This window comes from Sapajus apella, unplaced genomic scaffold (genome assembly GCF_009761245.1).
Source record: "Sapajus apella isolate SASKATOON/1434 unplaced genomic scaffold, GSC_monkey_1.0 scaffold153, whole genome shotgun sequence".
NCBI lineage: Eukaryota > Metazoa > Chordata > Mammalia > Primates > Cebidae > Sapajus > Sapajus apella.
In genome coordinates, this window is record NW_022437093.1 from 2225953 (window position 1) to 2238554 (window position 12602).

Consider the following 12602-nt stretch of genomic DNA (forward strand, 5'->3'; position numbering starts at 1 on the left):
ACCCCTACCTCCAGCAGCAACAACAGCTTCACATACATTGAAACATTTGTCTAGGAGATGATGAGATTGGTGTAACACTAACAAATATTTGGGGAGGCCGGGCGTGGTGGCTCACGCCTGTAATCCTAGCACTTTGGGAGGCTGAGGCGGGCGGATCATGAGGTCAGGAGTTCATGACCAGCCTGGCCAATATGGAGAAACTCCATCTCTACTAAAAATACAAAAATTAGCCAACTGTGGTGGCAGGGGCCTGTAGTCCCATCTACTTGGGTGGCTGAGGCAGGAGAATCAGTTGAACCCAGGAGGCAGAGGTTGCAGTGAGCCAAGATCGTGCCACCATACTCTAGCCTGCGTGATAGAGTGAGACTCCATCTCAAAAGAAAGAGAAGTATTTAGGGAAAGTAGTTGGAAATCAGTTTTTAAAAAAGTTAGGAATGGATTATGAGAAAATTTGAATACCAAGATGAGTTTTGGCTTGCTTTATTTAGGAACCAGAAAGGCAGTTTGGGCACTTAAGCAGGGAATAGCTGTTGAATACAACGTTTTGAGAAGGCAGTAGTGTACAAGATAGCTGTCTTTTGCAAATAGTTTTTACTTCAACGTGCTAAAGTTTGTAAGGTATATTTTATGCTTTTGATTTAGGGAAGAAAATATTTTGAAGCACAAGTTCTTAATAACCAGAGCAAATGTTTCTTGCTTACTGGTTAATGGCCTTTCTCTCTTTTCTGAGGAATTCCAGTTCATTTAAAAAAAAAAAATTTTTAGATGGAGTTTCACTCTTGTTGCCCAGGCTAGAGTGCAGTGGTGCAGTCTTGGCTCACTACATCCTCTGCCTTCTGAGTTCAACTGATTCTCCTGTGTCAGGCTCCTGAGTAACTGAGACTATAGGCATGTGCAACGATGCTGGCTAATTTTTGTGTTTTTGGTAGATACAGGGTTTTACCATGTTGGCCAGGTCTCGAACTCTTGACCTCAGGTGATCCACCTACCTCAGCCTCCCAAAGTGCTGAGATTACAGGTGTGAGCCACCATACCGGCCTCTCCAGTTCATTTTTGATATAGGCTAAGTGTAGTCTTATTCCAGAATAGGTAGGCAGTGCTGCTTTTGCTTTCAGGAGAAAAATAGGTACATATTTCTTTTAAAAAACAAATAAAATTTCATTTTTCTTAATGTTTTACCCTTTTTTCTGCATCCCGTATTTCATGTTTGTTTTTTAGTTAGAAGGACCCCAGGGATGGATCATCTGGTTTAATGGCTCCTAAGAGTCTGTTGTATGGCCTAGAAAGCTCAGACTAATACAGTCACAATCTCTAGGCCCCAAAATCTATCCTTAGGATGTTCTTTGAAGGATTGTGATGGAGAGCCCAAACTAATCAAGTCTAGTATTTTTCAACTTAAGAGTTTAGGGCCTACTAGGGGAGCTTTTGAAGAATAGTAGAATATTCAGCTCTGGGCATGGTGGTAGGCACCTGTCATCCCAGCTACTCCAGAGGCTGTGGGAGGATTGATCGAGCCCACTACTTTGAGATCAGCCCGGGTAATAGCTGGGGGGGGGGGAGAGAGAGAGAGAGAGAGAGAGAGAGAGAGAGAGAGAGAGAGAGAGAGAGAGAGACCGACCGAGACCCACCTCCATGTACCCACCATGCCCTGCCCCCCTCCCACTTCCTTCCGTGGTAAAAGGGTAGACTGCCTGGCCCCTCCCCCAGACGTACTGAGTAGATGTTGGACCTAAGCCATTATGGTTTGATAAGGTCCCCCAGGTGATTCTGATACAACACTTCCATTAAGAGCTTCTTAATCTAGTTAGATATCTATTTTCTAGACCAGAGAAAGAGACTGGGAAACCTGATCACTTGCATCCTAGTCTTTCAGTTATGTAGTGTCATAGCCTTATTTTCGTCATCTCTTCTTGTATATATGGTGTGTGTAGTATTTTGTTGTTTTCATAAAATAACTTCTGCCTTTATCAAGCCTGGCTCATTATACCTACTATGGGGAGGACTTGTGGGTTCATTTTCTTATTTCTTTTTATGTTTTTAATTGTTTTCTGGAATGAATTTCGAAAGGTCTGAATTTAAAATTGTCAAGCAGGAACTTAATCTGAAGTAATATTTATGCTTATGAAAAACAGGTGCCTTTGGGCCAGTTTTTAAGAAGCTCTTGGTTTCTGATAAATTGTAGGGAGTGTTCCACCTTTGTTTCACTCAATTTTGTTCAGGTATTGTTAGTGGAGCACATGATTAAGAATAGTAGCATTTTCAGCTTAGTAATTCGTAAACCACATTTGTTGACTAGAAAAACTGCATTGCTGCTGTTAATCTCGTAGAGTCTAGCAATATGGTATAAAGTGCCATAATCTGGTGATGATTTCAGATCTGAAAGATGTGAATAAAGATGCTAAATGGCTGATGAGCCATGTGGTCAGAGCAGTCAGGTGCAAGAGAGGGGAACTTGGGTCTGTCTCCTTGAAATTACTCTTTGGGAAAACAAAGCTGCTGCTGGTGTAGTCTGTTTCCGAACCATAGGATAAGGAAGAGAGGACCTCTAGTATACCCCACCAGTCCTTTTGAGACTAATTCCTAAATTATATTTGAAATTAGTACTGCTCATTTATGCTGTTTTTCTCCTCTCTGTCCTGCAGGGGTTGATAGTTCTTGGAGAGGCACCTCCCCCAGAGCATGCAACAGACTTATTTCTTCCACTTAGTTCTGAGGTGAAGACAGATCATGGGACTGATAAATTGGTAAGTATAAATGATAGAAAGAGTGAAATGCATGAGAATTCAGTGTGTTGCCTTAGCACACCGTTTATTCTGTGTAACTAGGATCCTTGCATTGGCAGAAGGAGGGGAACCCTATCTAATTTTATTACTTCTGGCATTTTAAGATCTGAATTCCTGAATAGGCAACCTAGGGCCCCTTCTGTAGCTGTGTAGCTGACCATAGGATTAAAAGTAGCTCCAACTCTCAAGACACTACAGCCAGAGCAAGTAAGGCATTATGGAGTAGCATTGGGAATCAGGAAACCTGGGTTTGGCTCTGACACCTTTGAGACTTAAGATAACCTTTCTGGGCCACTCTCATATACAGAGCCTTTTCATTAAAAGGTTTGACCAGAGGTTAAACTCACAAGAACACTGGAAATGATCCCTATGGGTGATTGACTTTTCTTCTGTAATGAGTATTATACTGTCATTTTCTGTTTCCTTCTGTATCTTAGCTTTACCGTGATTCCTTCTCTTTCCTAGTTTCTCTCAATACTGTAGTTAATTTTAGAGCACTTGTTTATTTCTTTCACTTTTTTACTTCGCCCAAAAGGTTACTGGGTTTTATGGATATTCATATTTCCTAAGTCTCCATAACTTAATTTGAAATTCCAAAGTCCCACAACGATAGTTTATTATTTTGATTATGCTTCAAATAATAAGGCTAGTACGAAGTGCTGGCTTCTTAAATGGCGAGTTAAGGAAGCTGTTCTTTTATCTGCAAATAAACTAACTTTATAGTTGTCTCTTATTTATTTTTATCATTGTTAGCAGGCACTCATGATGTGGTGGAAAATAACTTTTCTCTAAGGCAGACATTTGAGATGTTTAGATCTTAGAAAGATCTCTCACCTAGTTTTTGAAAGCCAGCCACTGTTGCTAGAGATAAATGCGAAGGCATGAGAAGATTGATAGTTCTTAACTGGAAAGTAGTTTTGAATAAGTTAAAGAGTAGAATGCCAGGCCGGGCGCGGTGGCTCACGCCTGTAATCCCAGCACTTTGGGAGGCTGAGGCGGGTGGATCACGAGGTCAAGAGATCGAGACCATCCTGGTCAACATGGTGAAACCCTGTCTCTACTAAAAATACAAAAAATTAGCTGGGCGTGGTGGTGCGTGCCTGTAATCCCAGCTACTCAGGAGGCTGAGGCAGGAGAATTGCCTGAACCCAGGAGGCGGAGGTTGCGGTGAACCGAGATCGCGCCATTGCACTCCAGCCTGGGTAACAAAAGCGAAACTCTGTCCCAAAAAAAAAAAGAGTAGAATGCCAAATTTTGCTACTATTCCAGTCTATAATGTAAGTTTATTGTATGCTATTTATAGAATTTTAAGAAAAGTTATTAATGAAACTTTTAGTGAATGACCTAACCAGGGTGAAAATTATTAAGTGGGAAAGAAAACAGATAAATTGGTGGTATGGGTACAGGAAACATGACACATGAGGCATACGTGTTAGGGAGTAAGTTCTATATAGATATTGATATATTTGTATATAGAATTTAGGGATTCCAAACTTTTTTGAGTGACCGCCCTATAGTCATGTTTTCTCTCACCTCAGCACTTCTGAAGGATGGGGCATAACGGTCCCTCCTTGTGTTACTGATTTTCATTGTCTTAAAAAAATCCACAAGCTGTCCATAAGTCATGTGTGTACAGATAAATGCTTCTATGAAATAAGACTCCTTTCGAACAAAGAGGATGTACCCTTGGAAATAGAGAATGTAAAAAGCAGTTGAGAGTTATTCTCTAGAGTTCTGAAACATGCCATTTATCTTCCCCACTTTCTTATTCTCTTTCTTTAGCAAATAGCAGTTTGCTTTTCCCTGCTTAAGAAAAATTAATGGGCCAAGAAGGACAAACTTGGAATCTGTGCATATTACTAGGTAAATTACTCAAGAATGTCAACAAAATTTCAGACAAAAAGTATTCCCAGGAGGAGATAAGAGCATTCTGAGTCCGTGTGCCCCAGGGCTTCTAGAATTCAATAGTCACAGCTTCATGGGCTTGTATGTTATCAGAGGATGGAGTTCTGGACTGCCAAGTAGGTAGAAGTTGAAGGAGGGAATAGTGGCAAAGAGGAAGTTATGGGAGATGGGTAGGGCATAGGGCCACAGTCTGTTTGGACCCCGTTGGGATCTTTGTGCTCACCCCAGAACTGCGCGTTTAGGGAAGATTTTGTAGGGCCTAGTGGAAAGCAACAATTGGAATGCTGAAGGAGCTTAGCAGCAAAGATAGTCATTGCCTGATGCAGGAAAGACAGAATTTGGAGTCTGAATTCTAACTAGACTTAAGGCTTTTCATCGAAAACAATAAAGGCTAATGCTTAAAGGGTTAAAGAATGTTTCCCAGGACTAAGGCATTCAACATAGGATTAAGGAGGGAACCAAAATAGACCCCATTATACATTATGAAAACATAAAACTAACTCCACAAAATCAAGGTAACCAATTAGTAGTAGGATGCCTGTTAGAACAAAAATCAACACTCTTTAGGAAAAGCTAACTAAATCCAGAGTCTCCACAATATTGTCTCTGTACAATAGAACATTATTATATATATGAATAAACAGAAGAATATGATTCTTAGTCATGAGGGAAAAGAGAAAAAAATGAGATGAAAACTTTGGGAAGCCAAGGCAGGTGGATCACCGGAGGTCAGGAGTTCAAGACCAGTCTGGCCAACGTGGTGAAACCCTGTCTCTACTAAAAATACAAAAATTAGCTGGGCATGGTGGCGGGCGCCTGTAATCCCAGCTACTCAGTAGGCTGAAGCAGGAGAATTGCTTGAACCCAGAGGCAGAAGTTGTGAGCCAACATCGTGGCACTGCACTCCAGCCTGGGCAACAGAGTGAGACTCCGTCTCAAAAAATAAATAAATAAAAAATCATGAAACTTTGAGAATAATAACCATGAGAACTACATTTCAGTCGAAGTCATGAACATCAAAGGTGAAGACAACCTTATTCCTGAGCTGTGATGCAGTCTAAAAAAATAGGAGAAAAAAAAAAGAAAACCAATGCCTAATAACATCACACTATTTGGTGAAAGTGCTTTTCTTTTTTTTGGCCTACAATTAGGAGCAATATATATTCTAAAAACATTGTAGGCTAGGCACAGTGGCTCATGCCTGTAATCCCAGCACTCTGGGAGGCCAAGGTGGGCAGATCGCTTGAGCCTCAGAGACCAGCTTGGGAAATGTGGCAAAAACCCCATCTCTACAAAAAAATACAAAAATGGGCATGATGTAGGGGTGTGCGCCTGTAGGCCCCACTACTTGGGAAGCTGAGGTGAGAGAATTGCTTGACTCAGGTGGTGGAGGTTGCACTGAGCTAAGAACACGCCACTGCCCTCCAGCCTGGGCGATAGAATGAGACCCTTCCTCCTCAAACGAAAACATTGTACTCTGTCTTGGCTACTGCAGTATAGTGAGAAAGGAGCAATGGAAGGCATGGAAATTGGAAAAGACAGGGCAAAACTGCCTGTATTTGCAGATATGATACATAGAAAAACGCATGGAATTGCCCAAACCTGTGAGAATTATAAATTTAGCCAAGGTCTCCAGATACAGGGTCAATATATAAAAATCAATTCTTTTTATTTATTAGAGCAAACAATTGAAGAATGACCCTGAGAAACAGTTCCATTTTCAGTAGCATCAGGAAACATAGAATACTTAGGAATAAATCTAACAAAAGACATTAATGATTTTATTACTGAAACCATAAAACTTATGAAGAAGATTACGTAAGTGAATGGGGACATATCCTATATTTGTGTGTTAGAAGAGTCAATGTTAGACACATAGATTCAGTGCAAACCCAGTGAAAAAAATCCCAGCAAGGTTTGTTTTATTTTGTGTTGTTTTTAGTAACAATTGAAAATTGATTTTCAAATAGAAGTATAAAGTACTTTCAGTAGCCTTTTTTTTTTTTTTTTTTTTTGTTGGCGGGGAGACAAAGTCTCGCCCTATCACCCAGGCGATCTGGGCTCACTGCAACCTCCATCTCCTGGGCTCAAGTGATTCTTCTTCCTCAGCTTCCCAAGTAGCTGGGATTACAGGCGTGTGCCACCACACTCAGTAGTTTTTGTAATTTTAGTAGAGATGGGGTTTCATCATGTTGGCCAGGCCTGTCTCAAACTCATGACTTCAAGTGATCTGCCCTGCATCGACCTCCCAAAGTGTTGGGATTACAAGCGTGAGCCACCGCACCTGGGCAATAGATAAAACTTTTTTTCTTGAGATGAAGTTTTGCTCTTGTTTCCCAGGCTGGAGCGCAATGGCGTGATCTCCACTCACCGCAGCCTCCGCCTCCCGGGTTCAAACGATTCTTCTGCCTTAGCCTCCCAAGTACCTGGAATTACAGGCATGTGCCACCACGCCTGGCTAATTTTGTATTCTTAGTAGAGAGGTTTCTCCATGTTGGTCAGGCTGGTCTTGAACTCCCGACCTGAGGTGATCCACCCGCCTCAGCCTCCCAGAGTGCTGGGATTATAGGCATGAGCCACTGCACCCAGCCCAAAACAATTTTTAAAAGCAAGAACGAAATTGGAGAGTCATGCTCTACTCACACTACCTGATTTCCAGGCTTCTTTAAGATGCATAATATGCTTTTAACAATGTTTGATGAATAATGAAAGTTAGTAAAAGCTCATTGTTATTGTTCCAGACTCTGTCCTTCGTGTCTGAAAAACACTGTAAGTAGAACCAGGTATCTGTCTTTTCTTGAATGCTTATTTGTCCAACAAACATATCATGGGAGTACTGGAGTGAGTCAGCCAAGGTAGCTTCCTAGGGAAGGATGTACTTCGTTCTGAGTCTTATGGACTTGCTGAAGGGTGGTGTAGGGAGTTCCAGCAGGGAGTAATGTGTAATGCAGCAGAGGCTTGAAAGAGCCTGGCATTATCGGGGGACTGCAAATACTTTGATGGAGTGTTGGATGTTTCAGCCAATTCAGTATGGATTCTGTATTTATTTTAAAAAGTGAGTACTTTATCCTGTAACTGATAGGAACCTGTAGACTAAACAGATTTACACATGAATGAAGTTTGTTTTATTAATGCTAGATACATTTTTTTCTTCTTTTAACATATGATTTTAGGCTGGGCATGGTGACCTAAAAATCCCATCATTTTGGGAGGCTGAGGCAGTTGGATCACATGAGGTCAGGAGTTCAAGACCAGCTTGGCTAACATGGTGAAACCTCGTCTCTACTAAAAATACAAAAATTAGCCAGGTGTGGTACCACACACCTGTAATCCCAGCTGCTTGGGAGGAGGTTGCATTGAGCCAAGACTGGACCACTGCACTCCAGCCTGGTCTACCGAGCAAGACTGTGTCATTCATAAATTAATTAATTAATTTTAGACACAAAAAGGTTGAAATAGTAGTGCACAGAGTCTCCGTATAATTTTCACCCAGCTTCCCCTAATGGTAACACATATTGCCACAATAATCATTGTATGATGGTGAGAACCATAAAATTAATATTGATTAACATCGTAATTAACATTGAACTAATACAAAGTAATAGACATACTTTATTTGAATTTTTGTGTTGTTTTCTTATTAACGTTCTTTCTGTTGTCCAGAATCTGTCATTGCTTTTACTTTTCACATGTCTAAGTGTCCTTCAATATGTGAGAGTTCTCAGTTTTTGTCTTTTCGTGACTTGGATACAAGAATTTCTGGTCAGTTATTTTGTATAGTGTTCCACAGATTGTTGTTTTCTCCTTCTTAGAAGTTACGGATTATTTTACAGAACGCCACAGAAGATATCATACCTTTCTCTACACCACATTGGGGGTTCACGATGTTGACTCGTCTTTGTAATAGCGATGATAGGTTTGTTCCCTTGGTTAAGGTGGTCCCTGACAGGTTTCTCCTCTGTAAAATTAGCAATTTTCCCTTTGTAGCAAATGACAATAGACAGGTTTATTGATTTTGAGATAGGGTTTCACCGTGTCACCCAGGCTGGACTGCAGTGGTGCAGTCACTTACTGCACTCTTCAACTCACCTAATAGTGATGATAGGTTTGTTTTCTTGGTTGATGTGGCCCCTGACAGGTTTCTTCTCTGTAAAATTAGTAATTTTCCCTTTGTAATAAACGACAAGAGACAGATTTATTTATTTATTTTGAGGTAGGGTCTCTGTCACCCAGGCTGGAGTGCAATGGCACACTCACTTACTCACTGCACTCTTCAGCTCACTCTCAAGCTCCCAGGTAGCTGGAATCACAGGCATGTGCCACCTCGTCTGGCTAATTTTGTTTTTTGTTTTTGTAGTGACAGGGTTTTCCCATTTTGCTCAGGCTAGAATAAATGACTGTCTTATAGCGAGACACTATGAAACTATTCTGTTGCTAATTATATTTTTACCTGCAGCAGTTATTGCTGTGTGCTGAAGGGTGATCGTTCGTTCTTTCTCCTTCCTTCCTTCCTTCCTTCCTTCCTTCCTTCCTTCCTTCCTTCCCTCCCTCCCTCCCTCCCTCCCTCCCTCCTTCCCTCTTTCTTTTATTTCTTAATATATTCCTGGATTCATTTTATTTATTTATTTTTATTTTTTAATTGCATTTTAGGTTTTGGGGTACATGGGAAGAACATGCAAGATTGTTGCATAGGGACACACGTGGTAGTGTGATTTGCTGCCTTCCTCCCCTTCACCTGTATCTGGCATTTTTCCCCCTGCCCTCTCTCCCCAACTCCCCACCCTCCGCTGTCCCTCCCTTATTTCCCCTCAACAGACCCCAGTGTGTAGTGCTCCCCTCCCTGTGTCCATGTGTTCTCATGGTTAAACACCCGCCTATGAGTGAGAACATGCGGTGTTTGATTTTCTGCTCTTGTGTCAGTTTGCTGAGAATGATGGTTTCCAGGTTCATCCATGTCCCTACAAAGGACACAAACTCATAGTTTTTGATGGCTGCTTAATATTCCACGGTGTATATATGTGCCACATTTTCCCTGTCCGGTCTATCATCAGTGGGCATTTGGGTTGGTGCCAGGTCTTTGCTATTGTAAACTGTGCTGCAGTGAACATTCATGTGCATGTGTCCTTACAGTAGAACGATTTATAATCCTTTGGATATATACCCAGTAATGGGATTGCTGGGTCAAATGGAATTTCTATTTCTAGGTCCTTGAGGAATCGCCACACTGTCTTCCACAATGGTTGAACTAATTTACACTCCCACCAACAGTGTAAAAGTCTTCCTATTTCTCCACATCCTCTCCAGCATCTATTGTCTCCAGATTTTTTAATGATTGCCATTCTGACTGGCGTGAGATGGTATCTCAATGTAGTTTTGATTTGCATTTGTCTAACGACCAGTGATGATGAGCATTTTTTCATGTTTGTTGGCCTCATGTATGTCTTCTTTTGTAAAGTGTCTGTTTGTTCCTGTCCTCCACCTACTTTTGAATGGGCTTGTTTTCTTCTTGTAAATCTGTTTTAGTTCTTTGTAAATTCTGGGTATCAGCCCTTTGTCAGATGAGTAGACTGCAAAATTTTTTCCCCATTCTGTTGGTTACCGATTCACTCTAATGACTGTTTCTTTTGCCGTGCAGAAGCTGTGGAGCTTGATTAGGTCCCATTTGTCTATTTCGGCTTTTGTTGCCAATGCTTTTGGTGTTTTGGTCATGAAATCCTTGCCTACGCCTATGTCCTGAATGGTTTTGCCTAGATTTTCTTCTAGGGTTTTTATAGTATTAGGTCTTATGTCTAAGTCTTTAATCCACCTGGAGTTTATTTTAGTGTAAGGTGTCAGGAAGGGGTCCAGTTTCTGCTTTCTGCACATGGCTAGCCAGTTTTCCCAACACCATTTATGAAACAGGGAATCATTTCCCCATTGCTTGTTTTTGTCTGGTTTGTCAAAGATCAGATGGTTGTAGATATGTTGTGTTGCCTCCGAGACCTCTGTTCTGTTCCGTTGGTCTATATCTCTGTTTTGGTACCAGTACCATGCTGTTGTTTTGATTACTGTAGCCTTGTAGTATAGTTTGAAGTCCGGTAGTGTGATGCCTCCTGCTTTATTCTTTTTGCTTAGAATTGACTTGGCTATGCGGGCTCTCCTTTGGTTCCATATGAAGTTTAAGGTGTTTTTTTCCAGTTCTGGGAAGAAGGTCATTGGTCGCTTGATGGGGATAGCGTTGAATCTGTAAATTACTTTGGGCAGTATGGCCATTTTCACGATATTGATTCTTCCTAACCATGAACATGGAATGTTTCTCTGTCTGTTTGTGTCCTCTCTTATTTCGTTGAGCAGTGGCTTGTAGTTCTCCTTGAAGAGGTCCTTTACGTTCCTTGTTAGTTGTATTCCTAGGTATTTTATTCTCTTTGTAGCAATTGTGAATGGCGGTTCGTTCCTGATTTGGCTCTCTTTAAGTCTGTTATTGGTGTATCGGAATGCTTGTGATTTTTGCACATTGATTTTGTATCCTGAGACTTTGCTGAAGTTGCTTACCAGTTTCAGGAGATTTGGGGCTGAGAGGATGGGGTATTCCAGATATACAATCATGTCATCTGCAAATAGAGACAATTTGACTTCCTCCTTTCCTATTTGAATGCCCTTTATTTCTTTTTCTTGCCTGATTGCTCTGGCTAGAACTTGCAGTACTGTATTGAGTAGGAGTGGTGAGAGAGGGCGTCCTTGTTTAGTGCCAGACTTCAAAGGGAATGCTTCCAGTTTTTGCCCATTCAGTGTGATATTGGCTGTTGGTTTGTCGTAAATAGTTTTTATTATTTTGAGATACGTTCTGTCAATACCTAGTTTATTGAGGGTTTTTAGCATAAAGGGCTGTTGAATTTTGTCAAAGACCTTCTCTGCATCAATTGAGATAATCATGTGGTTTTTGTCTTTGGTTCTGTTTATGTGGTGAATTACGTTTATAGACTTGCATATGTTGAACCAGCCTTGCATCCCCGGGATGAAGCCTACTTGATCATGGTGGATAAGCTTTTTGATGTGCTGTTTGCAATCGGCTTGTCAGTATTTTATTGAAGATTTTTGCATCTATGTTCATCATGGATAGTGGCCTGAAGTTTTCTTCTCTTATTCTGTGCCGGGTTTTGGTATCAGGATGATGTTGGTCTCATAAAATGATTTGGGAAGGATTCCCTCCTTTTGAATTATTTGGAATAGTTTCAGAAGGAATGGTACCAGCTCCTCTTTGTATGTCTGGTAGAATTCGGCTGTGAACCCGTCTGGACCTGGGCTTTTTTTGGGTGGTAAGCTCTTAATTGCTGCATCAGCTTCAGATCTTGTTATCGGTCTATTCAGGGTTTCAACTTCTTCCTGTTTTAGGCTTGGGAGGAGACAAGTGTCCAGGAATTTATCCATTTCTTCCAGGTTTACTAGTTTATGTGCATAGAGTTCTTTGTAATAATCTCAGATGATGGTTTGAATTTTTGTGGAATCTGTGGTGATATCCCCTTTATCGTTTTTTATTGCATCAATTTGGTTATTCTCTCTTTTCTTTTTTATTAATCTGGCTAGTGGTCTGTCTATTTTATTGATCTTTTCGAAAAACCAGCTCCTGGATTTATTGGTTTTTTGAAGTGTTTTTTGTGTCTCTATCTCCTTCAGTTCTGCTCTAATCTTAGTTATTTCTTGTCTTCTGCTAGGTTTTGAGTTTTTTTTTGATCTTGCTCCTATAGCTCATTCAATTTTGACAATAGGGTGTCGATTTTAGATCTCTCCTTGTTTCTCATGTGGGCATTTATTGCTGTATATTTTCCTCTAGACACTGCTTTAAATGTGTCCCAGAGATTCTGGTATGTTGTGCCTTCGTTCTCGTTGGTTTCGAAGAACATCTTTATTTCTGCCTTCATTCATTTCATTGTTTAT

The 12602-nt window shown here is 40.9% G+C and overlaps 1 protein-coding gene across 8 annotated transcripts in view; it reads left to right on the forward strand.

The window, feature by feature from the left end:
• The window catches only part of KANSL1 (KAT8 regulatory NSL complex subunit 1), a 215787-nt gene that overhangs the window by 149817 nt on the left and 53368 nt on the right, over positions 1-12602 (forward strand). For all 8 annotated transcript variants that reach the window (XM_032265982.1, XM_032265977.1, XM_032265978.1 and 5 more), the window contains one exon: positions 2643-2744. In XM_032265982.1, the coding sequence (XP_032121873.1) occupies positions 2643-2744 (102 nt within the window). The remainder of the gene's footprint in view (positions 1-2642; positions 2745-12602) is intronic.